This window comes from Agelaius phoeniceus, chromosome 21 (assembly GCF_051311805.1).
Source record: "Agelaius phoeniceus isolate bAgePho1 chromosome 21, bAgePho1.hap1, whole genome shotgun sequence".
Taxonomy (NCBI): domain Eukaryota; kingdom Metazoa; phylum Chordata; class Aves; order Passeriformes; family Icteridae; genus Agelaius; species Agelaius phoeniceus.
This window is the reverse complement of record NC_135285.1, coordinates 7127930-7151029: the sequence shown is the minus strand read 5'-3', so window position 1 is coordinate 7151029 and position 23100 is coordinate 7127930. Positions and strand designations below refer to the sequence as shown.

General features: G+C 46.9%; 1 protein-coding gene across 6 annotated transcripts in view; it reads right to left on the bottom strand.

The window, feature by feature from the left end:
• The window catches only part of PRRC2B (proline rich coiled-coil 2B), a 46628-nt gene extending 23867 nt beyond the window's left edge, over positions 1 to 22761 (bottom strand). For 2 of the 6 annotated variants that reach the window (XM_054646590.2, XM_054646589.2), the window contains exons 1-12: positions 22553 to 22760; positions 9252 to 9419; positions 8163 to 8340; positions 7898 to 8000; positions 6888 to 6960; positions 4050 to 4193; positions 3195 to 3436; positions 2697 to 2818; positions 2087 to 2229; positions 1408 to 1498; positions 822 to 1014; positions 136 to 451 (exon numbers count right to left, since the gene is read on the bottom strand). In XM_054646590.2, coding sequence (XP_054502565.2) covers positions 136 to 451; positions 822 to 1014; positions 1408 to 1498; positions 2087 to 2229; positions 2697 to 2818; positions 3195 to 3436; positions 4050 to 4193; positions 6888 to 6960; positions 7898 to 8000; positions 8163 to 8340; positions 9252 to 9366 — 1720 coding nt within the window. In that variant the 5' untranslated portion in view covers positions 9367 to 9419; positions 22553 to 22760. Of the gene's footprint in view, positions 1 to 135; positions 452 to 821; positions 1015 to 1407; positions 1499 to 2086; positions 2230 to 2696; positions 2819 to 3194; positions 3437 to 4049; positions 4194 to 6887; positions 6961 to 7897; positions 8001 to 8162; positions 8341 to 9251; positions 9420 to 22552 lie in introns of all 6 variants that reach the window. The other 4 variants (XM_054646586.2, XM_054646587.2, XM_054646588.2 and 1 more) reach the window with 4 other exon arrangements.
• Between the last annotated feature and the right edge of the window lie 339 nt (positions 22762 to 23100).

Genomic DNA, 23100 nt, shown 5'->3' with positions numbered 1-23100 from the left:
GCAGCTGATCTCTCAAGGGCAGCTGAAGGACCCTCTGAACACTCCCTCCCAGGAACTCCCCCACTCCAACTAAAATATCAGCATAACAGCAAAAAAAGCAATTTTTACAGGGTGAGGCAGGCAGTGTTCCTGTACCTTTACGGAAAGCATGGCCATTCTCTTGTGTAGTGTTTTTCTCTGTGCTGGGAGGTCGCACATCTTCATTCTCTGTGTGTTTCTGGGTCTCCCCATTCTTCTGAGCCAGTTTGCATTTCTGATCAAGTTGCTTGAGCTTTGCAGCACAGGCTGCCAGGCGCTCCTCCCTGGCTCGCCGCTCCTCCTCCTCCCGTCGCCTCCTGGCTCTCTCGACAGCCTCAGAGATCTCAGAGTGCACAAACTTCTGTCTCACAGGCACCTTTTCTTCTTTATCCTCGAGGGACTGCTGTCTGAGAACACTTCCCAGTGCGGGCTTCTGCCAGAGAAAAAACATTCCTCCATAGGTGTGATCCAACCAACACCTCTATCTTGAGATCTGCATCCCATGGTGACAATATCCCCTTCTGACTCCCTCCCCTCTATCCTCGAGCACAAATCCCCCTGTTACTGGGAAGAGCTATTGATATTTGGTTCAGTAACTCCATTTTCTCACTGACAACCCCACTGTTCTGGACCAGCTTCAATTTCTTTTCCCTAGTGGAAGTGCTATGCAGATAGATTTCTCTCCAGGTGGATATAAACTAAGAATAGAGAAATTCATCAGCATCCCATTTCCAGTAAAATGTTAAACTGGCCTCTTAAGGACAGTGATGGGCTTCCAGCTCATCCTCATGAGTTCAACCTACCTGGTATTCTGAGCCAGAGCTCCAGCCATTCAGCTTCCTTGGAGGCTGCTGTGAATCCTGTGCTTTCCGGACTGGCCGGGACAAAGCAACTGAATCATTCCAATTCTTTCCTTCCTCCAAGGTGTGCTTGACATCTGCACTGTCTGCAGAGCTCAGGGACAACTGTCGCTGCCTTCTGGGATCCCAGCTGTTCCTGTCACATAAACAGCTTTATTATTGCATCTGCTACTTGTTTCAAAAAGCACTTGGAGCCTAATCAAGTGGCAAAGGCAACTGACTAATAAAAAGGAAAAATCACAAAAAACCACCAGTACAAGTGATGTGCTTCTCTGAAGGTACATAAGGATCAACTCCACTATTGTGCAGCAGGATAAAGGTGAGAAAAGAGGAGGAAAAAAGCTTGGCAAACTGGAAGTCAGCTGCTAGACCTACACAAAGCCTTGAAGACCACTCAAACACTGCCCAGTAAAATCAATGAAGTCACAGTAACAAATCAGAGGGGATCAAGTCTCCACATTTAGAACAAGTTTTAAAAGCTCACTTTTACTAAAGGTAAATTGTAGGTGCAAACACAATGACTTCTTACCACTTCTGTCGTCCATCTTTAAGAGTTTCTTCCTCTTCTTCATCTTCACTAAACTTTAGTTTCTCAGAATAATCCACTTCATCATGAATGCCTACAAAGGCAGCAAGGGAAAACAGATTTATGAGAGGAGAGAAACAGGCCCCTTGTCCTGATAAAACTTATGCTCCCCTTTAGCACTAAATGACAGGACACACAGGCTTGGCATGAACTACTCACAAAGCCAAATGTCCAGCACTGGTCCTGGAAATCACAGAATAGCTTGGGTTGGAAGGGACCTTTAATGTCATCTACCAACCTCCCTCAATGAGCAGGGACAACTTCAGCTACATCAGGCAAGAAATATGTGAGCAGTGTGGACACACACTAGTGAACAGCTGGACTGGTCCCAGAGGAGGAGCAGCAAACAGCCTGGGAGTGGGGGCTGCAAATGAGAGGGCAGTCGCCAAGCCAGACTGTGTGCAATTGGATACTGAATGCCATGACTGAAAAGGCAGGACTAATTCTCCTTCCCAGCACCCACAGTACTATCCCTCCTGCTGTGCTTGGTGTTTTCAGATTTTAGGAGTCTTCAGATCCACTTCCTTGAGCACAATGTGATGGAAGGATCAGAAGGATCCATTGTGTCATCATTTACACCAATTTCACAACTACACAAAGCCAGAGCACGGAGGCACTTTACCTGCCCATCCATCATCTGCATCATTGTCCAGCTCATCCAGCCCCTTCAGGTTCTCTGCATTGATGATGGTGGGCCGGGGCACTCGCTCCAGCTGCTGCCGAACTGGGCGCGTTGGGCGAGACAGGCTGAGCCTGTTCTCTTTTCTGTAGGGAAACACAGAATTGGTCAGCAAAAAGAAAATCAAAGAATGCAGAGCTGAGTTTGTAACACCAAATCAGTCCTTTTCTACTATGCACATGAATACTTATATACACTTACATACAATGCATCCAAGTTTCTCTCCCTGTCCAGCAGTTTCTTGCCCTTGTATACCTGGTACCCACTTCCTAGAACTTACAGATCAGAGCAGCAGCCCCTCCAGTCTAGGATCACACCCCAATTCCCATGTCTGCCTGCTCTTCAGACACACAATGCTCATAGTCTTGCAGCATTTCAGCTGCTGTTATAGCTGGAGAAAAGCTCTGCTGCTTTGGGTAAAGAACAGGGTTCCCCTTTGGTGCCTGCAGCTTCACACATGGAACTGCATCCTTGGCCCAAATTCTTGCCTAGTTTAAGGTTCATGTCACACCCTGAACCTGCCTCTCAAGTGGGAAAGTGATGGCAGCCTTACCCATCCTGGTCATTCATCTGGAATTGTCTGAAAGGTACCCGGGGCTCAAGCCGAAGCTGAGGAACAGGGAATGACCCTCGCTCCAGCGATGCAGGGGTCTCAGATGGCTGTTGTGGACACATCTGGAATGAGGCAAAGCAGAACAGCCTGGTTTTTCTCCTTGCCACAGGAAGGTTTACCCAGACTGGGTTACAACATGCGCATGGTAGCTGCACCCGCACAAAGGGGAAACAAACATTTCACATCTGGCTGCCCCACAGGCCACATGCTAATTAATGGCTCCCTCTCCAGCTCCAGAGGGAAAAGGACAACTGGACAACTTCTCCTTGGGCTGAGCAAGGCTGTGCTACACAGACTAAAAACATGTCAAGAGAAGGATCCCTGAGCAAGCTCTGGAAGCCAACCAGAAGTCCAGAAAACACATCCCAGCTGCCTTGAACTCCCCCCTTATCTTAAGAGTGAAGGGCATCACAAAGGTGTGGAGGAAGGGTCACTCACAAAAGCAGGCAGCATGTCGTGGTAGGTGGGAGGCTGGTAGACGTTTCCCATGAACTGCGAGGCCCCTTTGCGGAGGGGCTGAGCTGGGCGGAGAGACGGCTCCTTGGCATCGCTGGCGCTCGCTGAGGAGGGGGCCCCGTCTCCAGAGCTGGGGGTCTTGCTGCCCAGCTCAGCAGGGGAGGCGGTCAGAGATGTGGCAGAGGTGACGTTCCTCCCACCGCCCTCCCTCCAGCTGGTGACATCTGCAAAGGAGGTAATAATTATGTTAATATTTGTAAATGCAGGCAGCTACTCTGCCAGAAAGTCTCGAAAGCTCAAGTACTCTGGTCAAGACCTAATTACCCCAAGGTTGTAGAAAAATAGCAAGGATCAAGAAGAATTTCCAACTGTGTTTATTTTCTTAAGAGAGGAGCAGCATCAGCTGTTACTAAGTAATTGCTGCACCAGTGGTGTCCTTATTTGCCAATAAACCTGAGCTCCTATCAGAGTGTTCCCCATCTCCACAGTCCTTACCCTGCAGAATTAAGGCCAATTAGATGCAAAAACAGTGAAAGAGAAGCCACATTACACCACACACTGATTTCACTGTGGCTCCCCCAGCACGGGAAGGGGCCTGTTTTGCAAAATCACACAGCAATTTTTATTAAACAATGTAGTAGAAGACAGTCCATACTTGGCTGTCTGGACCACAGAACATCAGCACCACATGCCAATCTGTGATCATCTGCTAAGCAGCCTGACACGTGTAAGCTCAAAAAGATAAAAAGAAATGTAAGGATGAAGTTCTTGGTACAAAACAGGGTTGGTGGGGTTACTGGGCTGGGATAAGGCAGACAGACAGAATCCTTCACTCACTCTGGGGGCGGAGGCTTGGTCCTGGCCCATACGACGGATCTAAGGCGCCCTTTTCTTTGCCAACCTTGTCCTGCTCGCCAGCTGCTTTCAGCGTCGGAAATTCCTCGGGAGAGAAGGATAACAGTCGGCTTGAGGCCCTTGAACCTGTCAGACAAATAAGTGTGGGACTCAGAGAAGATCTTTCCACTGCTTCAATTCCCTGATGACATCAGCCTGGAAATGTGTTTCCTGGGAATCTGGGCCTCTGGCACATTTAAGCCCAAATTACTACAGTACCAGCACCTCACTTCACATCCCCAACGCTCTCAGACACTGTCACCAACACGACAACACGTGTCCTCACCCAGCACTCCCACACTCAGGTTCTTCATTTAAATTGTCATATTCAACAAAGTCAGTGAACTTTCTCAGCTTCCAATTATTTTTGGGAAGTACAGAATTCAGACAGAGGCAGAGATATGAATTCTGCAAGATCGCTCATAACTGATACCCTGCTATCAAGTATTTGACATCTCTATTCAGACTCTTTTTGCTCAGACCTCACTGTGCCACGGAAGTCTATTGTTAAAATTTCTGTTGATCAGTGAAACACCACAGGGTAAGGGCAGATGTTCTATGCTCTCCTCCCTGCTGCAGCATTTTCAAGACGCAGATCACTGGCCAGATCAGGTCAGGTTCATTTCTAGTCACTGGCAAATTGTCTTGCTGAGTCATCAGTCACTCCAGAACAACAGCTCTGTCAATTCTAAAGATCTGCCAGTGACTGGAACACGAAACACAGCAATTCTCCTAAATCTGTTGGCAAGATAACACTGAATAAAAGGAAATTACAAGCATTATTGTACTATTACACATTAAAAGATTTGCTTTTTTGAGAATTGTTTCTTAGTGTTACTTGGCTAAAAAGCTCTCTTAAAAAGGGCATTTCAGAATTCCATTAGAAGTATCAGCCATGAGTACTGAAGACTTGACAAGAGTCCCATCTATCTTTCTCCTTCCTTGCCCTGAAGAATCAAGACAGATTGGCTTAAGTAATTTTTATTTTTTCCAGTTTTCTGGAACTTGCACACTGCACAAGACCTCCCATGTGAAATTTCCAGGAAAGACTCTGCAACAGCTGCATGAAACACTTTCAATTTTAGATAGATGAAAATACTTGAAAAGGACATAGCTACTTTGCAATAAATTAGGCAAAGACTTGCTGAAGAGTTCTGATTTTTACTGAACTAGAATGGCAGGTATGTGTCCTTCAGGGGAGACATCTACCCTCAGGTAAGGCTCCACCATTTGAGGACTATTTACATGCAGCCATTAACAATTTGTACTCTAACACTAAGCAGCACCACACTGAAAAAAAGTTTGGTGCCCCTTTTATTTCTCCAAATGTCCTTTATACAAAGACACAGGCATGGACAAGTCCATCATTAATTTATTAGGCCATTTTTCTTCAGGATACATCCTCCAAAAGAGATTTTATAGCTCTAAGACTTAAAAAGAGCAAAAAGCAAGAGATTCTCCTCTTTGCCTGTAATACCTGAATTAGCTAAGAAGGAAAAGCAATTGTTCAGTGCCACTAGAGAAGAGGTGCAAGCATGGGATGCCCTAAGAAATCCTTTCAGACAGATTTCTGATGCTTCTGTAATTCAATTACCTTCTAATTAAGCTGTTCTTAGCCACATAGGCAACTGTTTTCTTGGGTTGAGAGCTCTACATTGTTAAGTGTGACCTAAAATGAGTTTTCAAAAAATCCTTTAAGAACATTGTTAGATGATCAGATTTCAAAATGACTGTACAGGTCTACACAGAAAGAGTCATAAAAGTACCAATTAACCAAACAAGACAGTCTTTGCACTGGCCACCAGTCTCAGGCGAGTACAAGTCTCTGCTTTAACATTTATCCTTTGAGAAATACCCTCTCATTAAGGGCCTCATTTAATTTAGGATAAATTTGTCCCCTCTGTTTGTGCAATCAGCAGCTGTCTGTTCTTTCAAATATCTCTGCAATTTCACTTGACAAGTGAATGGTTTCAGGTCTGTTCACATTATAACAGTGGAACTGAGCTGTTATTCTCACTATGGTTTTAATGGCACTACTCAGTGCAGCTGGAAACCACCTCCTGTGTGGAAATGGATGCATCTGAACACAACTAAACTCCCAATTCATGTTAACACTGCCTCAGGATTCTCAGTCAAGCAGAAGCCATTAGCAGCACAGTTACTGAGGGACACTTAACAGCAAGGCCTCAGCCAATGTGTAGGCGAGTGCACCCTGCAGCAGCTCCACTGCCACTGCCACCCACTGCAACTCCCTTGGATCACAGATCCTGTACAAGAACATTCCAGCCTCACTTCTGACTACCCAGTCAGGTGATGATCCCCTGCTACTGCCCATGGAGATACCTACATTTCCCCTCTCCAATGTCCCTTTCTTCTTCTCTTCTAAATCAATCCCTCCCCTATTTCACAGTGTTTACTGCACCTTTGTTACACACTGCTCTGGGCTGACTGAAGATGCTCATGATGGGGGCAAATGTTTCCTTTCCTCTTCAGAACCTTCCCCTCCCAGAACTCCCTGCTGCATCCCAGGAGCATGACCTGCTCTGGTTCCATGTGGCCACGAGACACATTCTGTCCAAGCCATGTCTTGCACTGGCAGCCCTGAACTGACTCAGCTGCATCATCCCAACCAACAGAGCACACAGACTGGAAACAGGACTCACAGCTTCACTCCCACTCTGCACCAGGCTGACAGGGAGGCCAGGAAGAAATGGAGCCCTCCCCATCTCACGCCTGTCTGGGAAAAGCAGGCACATACTAGGCTCTGTTTATCATACTCACCACCTTCTTGTCCTGCTGGCTTTCCATTCAGCTGTGCCCATGACTTTGGTCCACCTGGCACTGAATTTGTACTCTGAAAACAAAACAAAGCAAAAAGAAAGCCCAACATGGATCAGTTAAGATTCATGACTGTTTCTCATTTCCTGGCTGGCACCTGCTATGGCTCAGCCCTTCAGATCACCCACATACCACAGGTCTCCACAGCTTCAAGCTGGGACTACAGTCAGCTGTTCCCCACCCCAGTGTACTACAATGCTACAATAAAAATCCTCTGCTCTGCCCTAATGTCTCCTCTGCCCATTTTCACCAACTATTTCCTCAACTTGTACTCTCATTAAGCTTTCCTTTTGTTCTGCTGCATTTTCCTAAATGTTATCAATCTTCCAGATTTGTCCCATGCTACACCTCAGCTTGAAGGCTTCCCTACTTTCTCGTGCATTAACCACTCTTCTCCTCTTCAAAACATGACTTATGTCCTGATTTCCCTGAAGCTCAAGGGCTGGGAATTTTTTTTTAAACCAGAAGTGTGAATCTACAACACACAGGGGGTCAGGTCCTTGCACTCTCTGGGACACTTCTTAGTTGCCAGTAGCTTTTTCAGGTCCTAACACTGGCTTCTTCTCCCACATGACCAGATCTCTTCCCATCAAGTCTCATCAGGCTGGGAGCAAGAGCAGGATCTGTTGTCACCAAGCATTGTTTGAATTACAACCAAAGTAGAATAGTTTAGAAGTGCTAACCAGCCATCCCACATTCCAGCCATTTTTTCCTACACTGCAACTAGATTTACACTGCACACATTTGAGAAATACAGTTCTGTGTATTTTACTTCTGTAACTGCAGCACAACGCTGCTGGTGCGCAGCAGCTTGGACACAAGAGAGTCACTTCCACAATAACTGATTATACAGGAGCTTTTTCTTAAGAGCAAGGCAACACAGGCAATTAAAGTCCTCAAGCTGCCTGGGGACAGGGGAAGCAGGGTGGCAGTCAGAGACTGCTGGCACCTACCTCCTGACTGATTGACTGTGTCGGTTTCTGTAAATTGGAGACAGATTTCTGCAAACCCTGCTGCGGCAGCGACTCCTGCAGCTGTGCAGCCGTCGCACTGGAACTGAGCACAGACAGCAGAGGTGAGACCAGAGGGGAGGAAGGCAGGAAAACAATTCTACATTGGCACAGACAACAGAGAACTGATCCCTGTAAGGTCTGACACCAAGCAGAGCAGTGCACAACCACTGCTGCCTGCCAAAACTCAAAGATTCACTCTACCCACCTCTTTTGGTCTGGCTGATCCTGCTTGTTTGCCCATCCTGTACCGTCCTTGGGTACTATAATGATGTTGGGGTCGTTGCCTTTGTTCTCAGACTTCAAGCTAGGCAAATTTGCAGGAGGTGGCATGCGCCGGGCAGCAGCAACTTTCCCAAGACTCTGTAAGCCATGTCTAGGAATAACTGGTGAGAAAGGAACAGCAGCAGGTCAGAGGGCTGTATCCTGCTAGATAAGTAACCTTAATTAGGAAGCTGTGGCTGGGCACAGCCCCAGCAGAAGTGCTGCTGCTATGTCAACACACAGGTTGTTTCCCACAGGACCACAGATGCAGCCGTCTGTTGTAGCAGCTGGCAAACAGCTCCTACAGTGGGAGGGAGAAAAATCATTTTCCCCAACAAAGTGCTCACAAGAGCCTTTCAGGAGGATTTACACAGGTAGCTCTTTCATTTCACCAAGGAGAAGCAGCACCACCTTTTTACAGCTTGGGGTAATGGCCACCCAAGTCCACCTTTTAGCAGACAAACAGGTCACCTAACCCAGGAATCCTGAGGTCTCCATTTTCCAGCTCTATCTACCAAACCACATTTATTAAGAAAGTATTTTATTTTTTGTTTTCTATTCTCACACCAAATCCAAAGCCAGTCCAGGCAAGGTCATTTTTTTGAACCACCCATTTTTTTATCTACTTTTGGTCATATTTCCACTGCAAAACCAACTCAGGTTCTTTGCCAGTGGCCCTCAGCCCTTGACTCTCACCTCACACTAGGTCTGACCAGCTTAAGACACTTCAGTCAGCTCAGGTGCCCTGCCCTGGCACAGCCTAAGGCCCTGGTAAGGCCTCCACTCAAGTTTGCTACCTGCCCACTCTGCAGAAGGCTAAATGAACGGCCAAGAGCCCCCATCTGTCCTGTGTAATTCCTCTATGTCTCCACAATAAAACAGCCATGGAGACGTTCCTCTAGATCCTAATGAAACACAGGCTTTGACACCTGCACCAACAATGCAACGCAGCCACGTCCGACAGGGTCAACAACCTAAATGAGCTCTGCAACAATACTGCTGAAGACATCAAAAGGAGCTTTCTGTTTCTTACCTGTAGTTCTGATAGCTTCTATTGACTTTCCTTTATACTTATCAAACAGGCTGAGAGTCGAGTACTTGCTTTTCCCATCCTTTCCCTTGGTTATTTGCCCCAAACGATCGGACATTGCGATGAAATGTCATCTAGTAAGGAAATTTCTCTGCGCCGCTCCCGATCTGCCTTTGAATGGAAGAGAACAGGAAAACCCCATCAGATGGATTGTTCAGCCATGCACAAGCAAAACACAGAACACACACACAACAGCAAGAACTGAACATACAAGTGAGCACACACACACCAAGATACAAGTTTTAACTCCCTCCTCTTTAGTCACAAGAAGCTTTTGGGCTTTAAGATTCACAAACTGAATGAAAAGAACTGCAGGAATACACTTCTCATTGCATCTTTTTTCTGCCACTCTAGTGCTGAAAGAAGTGAGGTTCTTAAAGTATGAGAACACAAGAGAGGGGGGAGGTCAACTAGTCCTTGCTTTAAAAGAGTAATGCTGACAATAAACAGCTAAACACAAATGCCAGAAAAGCATTGTATCTTTGTATCTTACACCACACTGGAATTTATCATTGCATTTCCCCTGAAGCACTGGGTTTGTAATGTTTAGATTATGGTTCCACACTGGCCACAGTTATACCAGCAATTAATGCTTTGACAGCATCACTGGAAGACAACAGAACCATTTCTCCAAATCCCCTTTTCTCATCAGCTGGCCATGAAAGAGAGTTATGGAGTCAGAAAAAAACTGCTCAACTGTATCAGATTCAGATTCTTGAGCCAGTGAGTTCAACTGTTCTACCATGAATTCTCCAAACACATTACCAAAAAATTATATTCCTCTGTTGCTGGCATCTTGAACATAATTTTTAGCTTGAAATGTACTTTCTGTAATGGATGTGGTTTGTTAATTTTTCAATCTGAGCTCTGCTGGCACAACATGCTGTGAGTAACACCCATCATTCAGGCAGTCCCCTTACTTTGACTTTTTGGCTCTTGGAGCCTGGGATAAAGTTGAAAGATGTAGTGCTCACACTGTACATCAACTTTTATGTCAGAAAAGACACTTTGCTTACTTTCAATGGACCTATCTTACATTTTTTTAAAGCATCATTCTGTTCTAAATTTTCTCAAATCTAGGAGCTTCATCTAACCTTTTCTCACATAATTTAGATTTCCAGATTTTTTGTTGTAAAGCCTCTACTTCAAGCCCAAAACTGCTGGCAGTTTCATTTCACCATCTGTTAGGGTAAAATGAAACCATTCTAGGGTTTCAACTCGGTGTTGGGAGTAACAAAACACTATATACATGTGTGTGTGTGTGTATATATATACACACATACACATATCTCTGATCTTCCCACACCTCACACTTTCTGAAACTCACCCAGCTGAAAGCCTTTTCCAACAGAGACAGCAATCACTCTTTCTGAAAGAAACTGTATCTGACCAAGGCTACAACTCCCATCAGCAATGCCTTATCAAATATGATTTGCAGGTAAGAGGCTTAGTCCATCACACATTATATACAAATTAAAGCACAAACTGTGAACATGCTGGACAGAGCCAGACTGGGAATGCAGTGCCAACTGCAACTGGCCCAGTAAAGCCCATCTAAAGGCTGCTGCTGGGGCAGGTGTCTGACCAATAAGCCTGGCACTACACAGCATTTGTTCCTGCACTGCAGGATTTAAACCACGTCTATCAGGAGGAAGAAGCTATAGACTGTGCTAGGTGGTCAGGGAGAGAGAAATAAAAGTGTTTTCTGTCACTCAACAACAGCATCCACAGGGTGCTCAGGAAAAACACCAGGGTCCCCAGAAGCCCCTCCCAGCATTTCTGCTGGACCATCACACGGGGCTGCAGCACAAAGGCTTTGTGGGGGCAACAGGGCTGGCTGGCAGTCTTGAGGCACCTCTTCCTGCAGAGCAGCAAACAGATCTTTGGCTCCAGTCTGGTTCATCTTTGCTCAGATGGCCACTATGTGCCAAAGAAAACAACAGCTCCTCCCTCACTTACCCATTTGCACTGTATTTTATTAGTAGGACAGACATAAAAGAGAGGGAGAAAACACACTGATTAGCATACACTTGGCAGGAAAGCACAAGTTGGACTGAGAACAATGAGCTTTTTGAAGGGGCAGAGCTGTGGGGAGCCCCAGAGCAGAACAAAGAGCAGAGGGTGCTGTGCTGGCAAGAGCACAACCACCTGCTTTTACAGGTATTATTGAGCCCTGCAGTGGGAGCCTGGCTCAGGGCCTATCCACACCATGACAACCCTGTACCAACCTCACAATAAAAGCAGTAAAATCTACTCTGAAGTTTAGAAAGCTCAAACCAGACAAAATTAGAAGGTGTTTAAAAATAACCCAACAACAACAAACCACCTACCCAGATCAGATTCAGGAGTTATCTGGTTAATAGAAAAGCCATGAGTTCCTGAAAGTCAGTGTGCAAACAGCACACAGGGCAATGGTGCCAAAGAGAAACCCTGACAACAGTTATGTAACCAGGTCTCAGCTGCCTCTTGATTACATCTTCTATCATTAAAAGGATTAAGAATAAACAACCACTGCACAACAGAGAAGCTGGGGACATGTGAGATAAAGCCCCTTGTCAAACTTCCTGGGACAGACAAACTGCTGTCTGGATAAATGAAATTTACTTCCAACTCCTTCAATGCTCTGAAGACGTGAAACACAGCTTTGTTCATGTGTTATGTGTGTGCTCCAAAGGGAAAAAGGAGACCATGGAGAGGTGAAGCAATTTCCATAGTCACTGTGCAGAAGCTGCAGCAGCACTGAGCTGGGTCAGAGCTGTTGGACTGGCAGGACCTTGCTGCCTGTCCCTCCTGCAGATCCCAGCTACTCCAAAGGTGTTATCAGCCAGAGAGATCACTCAGCACCCAGCTCACCCACAGCACTTCAAAGAGGCCACAGAGCCTTCCAAGGCTGGCACAACACTGCACTATCTTCCCATCACACAGTCAAGCAGGGAATCCAGGCAGGGATCACAAAGACCTTCCAGTCTTGAAGAGCAAAGCCATTTCTGATAAAAATCGTGGTTCATTTAGAACTGAACTGCCAGCCTGCATACTCATTATTAGTAGAGCTGGAACTAGAAGGCACATGCTGATGCTGACAAGTGAAAACTGACAGCCTTGGCAGAGCCTCTGACCTGTGCTCAGGGTTCCCGTGCCCAACAGCTGACCCTGAAGAAAGCAATATCCCCTGTTACAGAGAAATTGTAAAAAATCAATCACCAGCATTTCTGCAAGGTTTCTCTCTGGGTTTATAGAGGTCTGTGGGGGAAGGCTTGCTATCAGTTTCAGCATGGAGGGTAGCTCTTCTCATTTTCCTACTATATCCAGGGACAGCACCAAACAGCAAAACACTGAATGTCTGAGGAATCATAAAATCCTGCAGTATGACCAGTTCCATTAGAGATCCCAGGATACAAACAACTGCACTGAAGCACTTAGGCAGAAAGCTCCAGTGCCCAGGCATAGTCATGTCCACATCATACTACCCTGGATCTCATTTCTGGGTATTGACCCTAACTGCCTTTTAAAGGGGGAAATTCTAATCCAGAAAGCAACAGTGACATTTTAATGTCTTTGAGACATTAGACTCACGAGCATGCAAGTCTTGGAGCTACAGCCTGTCCTGCAAAAAAAGGTGAAAACTTTGAGTTACTGGCACTGGTAAGAACTGGAAACCCCTGAGCTGAAAACACAGCCAAACAGAGGGACTCCTGACAAACAGGATTGTCTGCAAAGCTCTTTGCAAATCTATGTATGCAGGAGGCTGGGCTGCTGGTGTTTTATTCACAAGACTTCAATGGAGCTTGAGTATCTGGAAGTCAGCCAGCCTTAGCTGAGCAGGGCAAACAGATTTATGAAAGGTAACACACATACTAGAAGGAAACATTTCAGCTACTCACACACCACTGAGCTCTACACCGAGCACAGTCCTGACTACTGCAGATCTTCACTCCTTGCTCACTTCACAGCAGCAGTCACCAACACAAAAAGCAACAGAATGGAGATTAACAGGGAAAAGGTTTTCTTCACAAGCAGGAAAATTTCTGACGCAATTTTCTACAAATTGTTCAGAAACCCACAGGTTGGAAAAGCTAAACAGTACTTTCAGAAGAGAAAAGTGTCTGGAGTTAGGTTAAACTGAAATACATTGTGGTTCCTAATGTTACCAGCAATGTGAAACCTTTTCAAAAACACAGTATAGTTTTAGAGGAGATTAATGATATTCACTCTTCTTTAAATACACACACAGGTCAATTTTACTTGTACTTCCACAGCTGAACATTTATCTGTCAACATAAAGATACCACTACCTCTGGAATGTGTCCCACTAAGAACCACCTATTTGTGAAACACTCAGCACCTGCCTCAGCAATGAAAGACACCACTGGCTGCCCTTGGGAGGGCTCTGGTGAGACACTGCCATCACCTGCCCAGGACTTGCTGTCAGATGCACTTATATCCTGCAAAAGCCCTGTCAGGGCCATGCAGGGATCAAGAGCCTAGCAAGGAAGGGACCAGATGAGCACTCAGTTCCCAGCAGAAATTGCTTAGTAAGGCAGGGAGCAACAGGAGAATATCAGCATCCAAGTACAAAGTCAATGGGATCAATGCAGAAGAGCTGTGCAGCAGGCAGAGGCTGTAGCAAGAGTCTAAGGCACAAAAAAACCTCTTGCTCTCATTCTACTGCATCACTTCCAGAGGGAGATGCCAAGATTTGCTGGTACACCTGAAAAAGGCCCTGCCAAGATCTGGATGTAACACCAAACATAGTGCCAGAAAACTGCACCAAATCCTGCCAGACAGGGAGAAGCAAGTCAGGAGTCTGCAGTGCAGAGAAGAGATAACAAACCTCCATCACTGAGCTCCTGATTCACAAGAGGGACCCTCCTTGCTTAGCTCAATAGGCGTATTTGGTGGTACCAGTTCTTTTAATCCTGCACAATTCCAGCTTCTCTCCATCTCCCACGAACCTTGGCTCAGGGAATGGGAGACCAGGATCATATCTGCCATGATTTGTTGCAGAGGTTATGCTGTTAGCCAAGCAATACTGCTGGAAGCTGTCTGCCAGAGCACTTCCCTGCTGTCCAGCCCCATCCTCAGACACTGAAGTCAAGCCTCCCAGGATTTGAAACATGGAGCAGGACTATGAAGAGGAGAGGCAGAGTCTTCTGGACAGTAGATCTATCCTAACTCCACACTGTGGAGCTCTACAGACAGTGGTAAAACCTGACAAAAGGGAAGGGAGACAAAAAGGGCATGTCCTGTCTGATGACCTGACCTAATTTTCTCAGTTCTGCCTTCACCGAGCTCACCTGCTGCCCCCTCTTCTGAATGTGCCAACAGGTTGGGAATCACAACTACTGTCAGTGACTCACTGCACATTCTAGAGAAAACAGGTCTTTGCAATGTCAGGTTTGGCCTTAAAATACAGAAGCTTCACCTCTCTGCTAAACAGCTTTACTAGTGCTGGGAAGGCAGGCAAGGCAAAGGCAGCCAGAGAGGCTGGAATTGTAACTTACTGTAAAACAGATAAAGAAGACTGGAGTCTGGAGAATAGCTCAATTGTATTTACACAAAAACATTAATGAGTTCTGTGGTCCTTTCTGGACAGACAATACCACACCCTGGAAAGGAGCCCTGACCTCCAGTAATTGAGGATGCAGACAAAGAAATAGTTCATCCTGAGTATGCAACACTATGGCACAGAGCAAAAAAAACCCAGTCAGAAGGCTGGTCCACAGCCCACAGAAAGTACTTATGAGATCCTGTGCTCATGAAACTCCCCCACTTTTTCAAGCAACAGAAAACCCAAGGTGTGCAGATAATTCTTTCCTTGAAAGGAGTGTCTGTTTACAACAGCCCACCAAAGAAACAGCCAGTTTCACCCATCTGCCCCACCATGCTGTAGAGAAGGAACTGACCCACTGGTGCCAGCTTGTCAGGAAGGTATGACTCTATCTCCAACCCAAGAGGAAGTGCTGCAAGGCTTTCATAACCTGCAGGGAAGCAGGAAGGTGTCTCATGTGGAATAACCTGGAGGCACCAGCTACCAACATTACACTCCTTATCCTCTCAATCCAGGCCCAAAAGATGTTAAAGGAGACAAGGCTCAGCACAAACTGAAGTAAAAGAGCTTGTGTCTTTGTTGTTACATATTTCAGAGGCAAAACCCAGGGAGGACAAACAGCTCAGTTCAACAAGGATCACCTGTGGCCTCAAGAGATCCAGATCCCAACCCCTCTGGTACAAGAGGAAAGGGAAGCAACCTCGTGATCTGCACGAGCTGCCTGCCCAACAAGGCTCACATTCAAGTGCAAACCTGTACCCTGAAGAGCTGTACTTTCACTCTGGCTCCCCTACAACCAAGGGTCAGAGTTGCAACACACAAATCCCAGCCTCCAACATAGATTCTGCCTTCCACTCTGCCCTGCTAAGATCTGTGTCCAGAAGGAACACACAGACAACATCCTGCTCCCTCAACACCAAACAGAGAGGCTGATCAGGAGCAAGCAATTTAAATTCAAATACACAAGAAATACTGGCATAATGCTCTGTTGGCAAAACTTGTTCAGAAAGCTCCTGGCAACATTCAGCTGAACTGTAAGGTAAATTGGGCATTTAGGTACCTGAGCAACAATAACAGACTGTGAGTAGCTGGTGGGGATCTCCTGATGGGTAACAGGACTGGCACTATCAGCCCAAGTCAGAGGAACAGTTTATTCAACTAAGACTGTAGACAGGAAGAAGTCCCAGAACTCAGGTGTCTGCTTCAGCCACCCAAAGCCCAGAGAAAATGTCAGACAAGAAGGAAATGCACTGCAGCAGCACCTGCCGTGCCCAGAACACTCCCTTCCAGTGGAAAAGGCTGTCCATTGGCACGGAAAGTGCACCCAGTCCTGCCTACTGCTCCTGAGGAGCCCACAAGGGCAGGACGCACCCACACAAGCACAAACTGTTCTCAGGCACTGCACAACACCTTAGGTCTGATAGGTGGAAGCAAAGACTCTTCCCTCACTAAAAATAAACACCACTGCATGTAAGGGTTGTGAAAGTCCCTCGGTCCTGATACTTCTGCCTACACAGACCTTTAAAAGTCATCCCAGCCATGATACCCATATAACCAGGTGAGACATAGCAAGAGCAGCATAGGTGAAACACCTGTGCTGCAAGTAGCTTATCTTGAAGAGCACTACCCCTCCAAGGCCACCACTGGCCACTGGAGAATGCTCCTCTGTCAAGAATTTCACAATTCCTTCACCAGGTCCCAAGCTCAGCAACTTACTCCATCTCTTAGCAGTGAACAGAAATTTTATTGCCACCAAGCAGAGAGAAAAGCAGAGATGTCACAGCTCCAAAAGATGAAATCAGAGCAAAGCTGGCAGTCCTTTGGGTTAACAGTCCTTTTTTCAGGAACAGAAACAGCTCTTTCCACACAAATGCCATCAGCTGTTGAGTAAGCTGCTCTGTTTTCTCTGCAGTCTCAGGAAGGATCACATTGGGATGGGGATGTGGATGTTTACCCTGTGCCTGATGAGCCTCACAACAAAATCTGGACTTTGGCAACGCCTCTCTCTCAGGTTGTCTGCTGACTTCAGGGCCTGAGCTCCCACTCAGGTTATGCACAGAAGGTTTTCTTTATGAAGAGAGAAAACCCAACGCTATTGATCAGCAGGCAGCAAATATCAATCCCTGACTGCACAAGCAAGGGAGAGGTTCCTTTCCACCCCTGCTGATCACATCCCTCTGGCCTTGCTGCTCCCCAAGGCTCTGCTGGGAGCTCCCCTGGCAGGCACATGCTGCAGGGTACAAAGCTGCCCTGGCAAGAGCTGAACAGCTCTTTCTCTATCAGATTTCTCCCAATTCCCACAGCCACCAAGACTGAGGCAGCTGGTTCAAGCCATTAATAAGATGACAAGCAGCCCGGACAAGCCTGCAGTTCATAAACACTGCAGAGGCTGAAGCTTCCAAGGAAGTCTTCCTCCAGGTTCCCCAGTCTGAAGAGCACTAAGGCAATGCAGCATTGCACAGCAATTCTCCTTACAGGAAGCCTATTCATGGGAGCCATTTGCACCACAAATGAGTGCCAAGGATATTAAGAGAAACGTGATGGGAAAGGGACACAGGTACAAAGTGGTAAGAAAGCACCTTGTATGTGCTGTGATTCAGTACTCTGAAGAGAGAAGCTTTAGACATCTTTAGGTTTTCTGGAGAGCTAAGCAACTCGGACTATGCCCAGGACATCTGGACTACTCCGAGCCAGACAGGAAGTGAAAACATTTCACAGATGCTTTCATTTACATAGATATTTGCAGTGCATAACTGACAAGGTGTGTAAGCGTCATCACTTCTATTTTCCAGATAGGAAAACGACACGGCAGAACTCTGCAGCTCTGCTAAGTGGCAGAGCAAGAAACAGAGCCTTCATCTCCCACTTTGTGGGGCTGAAAAGCACCCTCTGAATCACACTGCCTGCCTGACGCTGTGGGGCCAGCAGCAGCACGAAGCCCTGCTCCAGAGAAGTTCTGGGAGGAGCAGGTCCTTGCATGCTGGGATGGGGAATGCTGCAAACACCTCCTACATGAGCAACCCCATACACTGCTTACACTGCAACAGGATCACAGGCGTCATTAGAGGCAACACCAAGCTCAGATGCAGAACATTAACACCGTAATAACACTCAAGATCACATGAATCTGGTTCTGAATGACGGTTCTTGAAGCTTGGTTGTTTCAATAAAAGATAAAACCAGAGTTATTATTGTAGCCAAAGAAGGAGCACCTCTTGAACATGTCCCTACTCCCCTGCCTGCTTCACAGCCCACTCCAAACGCTGAACAAGATCACTCGAGGCTTTTGTGCAGCCTCCCAGCCCACATACAGGTAGGAAGAGCTGAAGAACTCACCCCGCAGCAGAACTCTTCCAAAAAAATCACTATATTCCCACACAATAAGTGCCTGGGGGAGGCAAAGTCCCAGTGCAAGCTCTTCAAATCTGTCTCTATTCACTCCTTGGAGCACCATCACTACAATTCCCATCTAAAGGTCTCAGTGGCTACCTGGGAAGGATTCCTCCACCGAACCTCTTCAGTAAGGGTGTTAACAGCACAAATACTCCGTAGTTTACTCCTCTTAAGTGCTACCCACCTGAAATCCGAAGGCTGTTGAGGGTGCTCCCAACAGCTGACTGAAGCCTGGCAGACATCTGAGATACTACAGTCCAACAGAGTGGGCCTCTTGACCAGATCCTAGAGGTTGTTATCAAGTCCTCGCTTTACTCCCAGTTATTTTTCCTGTAGTTCTTCACACTAAGCCTGGCTCAGCTGCCCGTTTCAAACCTGGTCATTGTCTCTTCCCTTTCACCCAAGGTACGACTTTTCATCAGTCCCCCACAAATTAACACCTGCAGTCTCCCAAAGATGCAACAGTGAGCCCACCCCCCACTTCCACCCCTTATCACCTTCTCAGCCTACCAACACTCTCCTGAAAATTTAAGTGTGTTGGAATCAAACCACAGCCATTGTATTTTGGCTGCAAGTTAAATAAGCCCCTGCAGAGCTGCATATACACCTTTTAGCACCTTTGGTCCTCACTCACCCCACAGCATGGCAGCACAAGCAGCTTCACAACCGACCAGCCCACAGGCCATTACAGAACAACACGGGCCACTAAAGCAGCCTCCGGTCCACTTCGGTTATTGTCCAAATGCTCCCAGATAAAAAAAACCGATCAGGATTTAACAGCTCTACAGATCAGTATCTGAACAGCTTTGCTCTGAAATAAACAGCTCATAAGCTCCAACTGCTCTGTTACTTTTGCACAAGAAGTACACGTGCAGGCAGGGAACATCCTGAATTCTAGTACAACTTACTAATAGAACATGAGCCCAGTAAATGTTTCAGTGAGGCTGGATATAATGCAATGTCCTGCTTTAGCCCCGTTTTATCCTTTTGAGGGAAGGAAAAACTCTTTAACCAACCCAGATGTGTGCAAAACCCACCCTCAGAGGTGGTAACAAAGTCACTTAATTTCAGAAGTTAGAAAAGGCTGTTCTGTGATGGGGAGAGCTGCAGCTCCCCAGCCTTTACCTGTTCTCTGTGCCCTCACCTCATTGTCTGATACTTGACAGAAGCATCCTTCTATTTCTTCTGCTTCAAATGAGAAATTAGTGATAAGGAGCTGTGAAATTATCCACCAATTAGGAGAATGAGTCAGTGACACACGAAAAACAAAACCCACTTAACAAGGCAGGATCAGCTTAAGAGCAAAGTCTGATACTGAGACAACAGCTCAGTGCCAAGTTGCAGAATAAATGAGGAATGTAGTAAAAAGAAACAGGGAACCAGAGAGGTCCAGCCCTTGGAAGAAACTCTCTCCTAAAGTTACCAATCTGTATCACTAAGTTCCTCCTGCTCATACTGCTTTTATTCCTGAACTTTCATGTTTTCCAATATGAAAATACACAATTTTAAGTGGAAACACCGCAAGAGCAAAATTTCTTTGTAGACTACCATCATAAATGAAAAAAAAAAAACCAAACCAAAAAAAAAAAAAAAAAAAAAAAACAAAACACAAAACCAAAAGGTTTACTATTATTTTCAGCATTTAAACCTAGGCTGACTTGCTCTTAAATACTCTCAATTACTCAGGTAAGCACAATGAAGGCCTTGAGCAAGAAGCACTCTTGAACAGGCAGGTAATTCTGACCTGGATCATCTCACACCTGCGGAGCACAGCTCAAGCTCCCTGTTCTCCTCAGCCACACCTCAGGTGTGACTCCAGCTGGAGGAGGCCACACACGGGCACTGAGGGCTGTCTGTCTGTCCTGTGCCATCACCCAGGCACTCACACAAACACAGCCTCTACCTTCAATAAATAAAGAAATCAGCCTTTGAAGTCAGGCTTTACACAAAGCTTTATTAAAAGGTTTTATTAAGATGTCACTATAAAGTGAAATAACTTTAATACAAAATATTTAGGAATATTACTCACTTACTGAAACAAAAATACTTTTAAACCCTCTGTGTCCCTTCCAGCATCTTTATGGACTATTTACTCACTTTTCCAGTTTCAGCCAGCTGGCTGAACTGCCCTTTTAAGCTCTCATGCACACACAGAAAAAAGAAAAAAAGCTCAGAGTGCATCCAAAAAAATGTACTGTAAGAGCAAAGAAAAAATCTCCGAATTTAGAAAAAACAAGGCACCAAGGCACTATATAAAGACAAATTTGGAAACCCATACCAAACACGTGGTTTAATTTCTCTCTTTTTTTTTAAGGTATCTGTCAAATCATGTAAAAATTTGTTTTCTTAACAGTGAAGACTGCTGAAAGCATCCTCAAATGTGTGATACCTAGTTTACTCAACCAAGCAGAAAAGCATACCAGACTAATGAACAAAAAAAAAGTAATGAACTTGTACTCAAAATTAAGCACAAAATCAAGAAACAGCTAACAGCAGATGTACTCACACTGGCTTGCAAAGCCAACAAAGCAGCAACTCCAAACAGTATCTGCAATTTTTCTGAGTATTTATTTTTATCTGAACTTTTAAATTTTAACAAGAAAAACATTATGGATTGTTTACTGTAACCTCAAAATATTCTGCTAACTAGAAAAAGCTTCTTAAGCCAGAGACCCAAAAGAAACAGCATCACCCATGATGAACCCACAAAGATCTCATGGACCACAGATGAGCTCCTGATAAAACCCAGGCTCATTTACAATGCTTCACTGGGAGTGAAAAATGCATGGAAGTATTTCATATTTCCAGTCAGAAATCAGCCTGAAAACATCACTTTCCATCCTCTCTTTAAATTCCACTTTCAGAATATGGCCTTACCTTCCCTACCTCTTCCAGGTGACTTTACTCCCAGTCTCTGTCTCAGAGCACGAGTTTTTGGAACACTGGGGTTTCACTATCTCAGTGACCACTGAACATGGAAAAGGCAAGTACAAAAGTAATGTCCTGGCCAGTTTATATCTGAGAAACCTACTCATCAGGAGTTGATTCTCCAAACTTGGGCTCTCCAAAACAGGGACCAGCCATTTATCCATCATGGAAGAGCCCATTCCAGTGGAGGTGTCAAGTGATTCTGTAAGATAAGGCTTAACAAACCCAAAACTTCCACTATATAAACCTGGATTCGGTGCTAGAAGGGGTGGGATGCCTTCCTCCCTAGGAGATGATGTAGACACTGCAGTGTGCTTACACTTTATACCTGTTCCTAGAAAGAAACAAAACTACTAAATCCCTAAACGTTGATGTTTATTGTACCTTATAACCCCAAACACCAGCAACATCAATAAATGAACATTTATCTGATGAGTAGATACTCAATGTGTATCTCATCCTTTGCACATCCAGAAGACAAACAAAACAACTTTCCTAACAAACCCCACAATTTCCAGCTCATTCAAACCCCTTATGGCAGCTTTGACTTTAGAGATCGGGGAGGGGGGGGTTTGTAAAGAAAAAACCCTCTAAATTCACAACCAACACACTAAAACCACCCCCTGGAGAAGATGCTCAGCACGTGTCCCAGGACCCGCATTAGGATTTCCCCAGCTTGCAGCACAGCTGCTCCCACACAAAAATTAGAAACTCCTTGAACAAAAAAAAAAAAAAAAAAAAGAAAAAAAAAAAAGGCCCTAAAACATCTTTCCAAACCTACCAAACGAGCTCGCCCAGCGCACAAACTCCATCCTCAGTCCCCCCCGCCCCAGCCGCATTTCGGCCTCAGCGGCCCTTTTGTAGCTCCCGCACAATAACAAACCGGCCGAGCCTTCTGGATGCCACCCCCCCCTTGTTTTGCTGAGACACACACACACACACACGGCGCGACAAAAATATCTTTGTGTCACACTCCAGACGACGAAAAAAAACAACCTGCCTTTGCGGCGGGGAGCCCCCCGGCCTGGCTGCACCCTCCGGGCAGCGCAGCGGGGCGGGGGCGGCTCGGCCCCGGGGCCGCAGCCCGGACAAGGGGCCCCGAGCCGGGCGGCCCCGCCAGCGCCACCGGGGATGGGCCCGGCCAGGCCCCGCGGCGGCCCGGTCCCCGCAGGGAGAAGGGGGGCGGTTCGCACAATAAACACCGGCGGTACAGCAGCGAGAAACCGGGGCGAGACTCCCCCCAACCCGCCCGGGGGACCCGCCCGAGCCGGGAGGCCGCGGGGTGCCGCAGCCGCTGGCTCCGGCTCCATTTTAGCGCTGCCTCGTCCCACCTTCCCTCTCCCTCCCCTTCCTCCTCCCCCCCGGCCCCACTCACCGCCCCGAATATCCGCGGCCGCCGCCGCCGCCGGCCCCCGATACCCACCTGTGGTGGTGGCGGGGAGCCGGGGGTGCCTGCGGAGCCGGGTGCGGAGGGACGATGGGCGCGGGGCGCGGCGGATGGCGGCGGATTGCGCGGGGCGGCGGCGGCGGCTGCGGCCGATCCGGGCACTCGCTGCCTCCTCCTCCTCCCCCTCCTCCCGTGCCGGCCCGGCCCCGCCGCGCAGCGCCACCTGCAGGGCGCCGCCGGCAGCGCGGGGGCGGCGCTGAGGAGGAGCTCCCTCAGGGGGACAGGGAGCGGCTGGAGAGGGTCCTGTGAGTGTGAGGGGCACCCAGAGGATTTGGGGCTGGAGAGGGTCCTGTGAGTGTGAGGGGCACCCAGAGGATTTGGGGCTGGAGAGGGTCCTGTGAGTGTGAGGGGCACCCCGAGGATTTGGGGCTGGAGAGGGTCCTGTGAGTGTGAGGGGCACCCAGAGGATTTGGGGCTGGAGAGGGTCCTGTGAGTGTGAGGGGCACCCAGAGGATCTGGGGCTGGAGAGGGTCCTG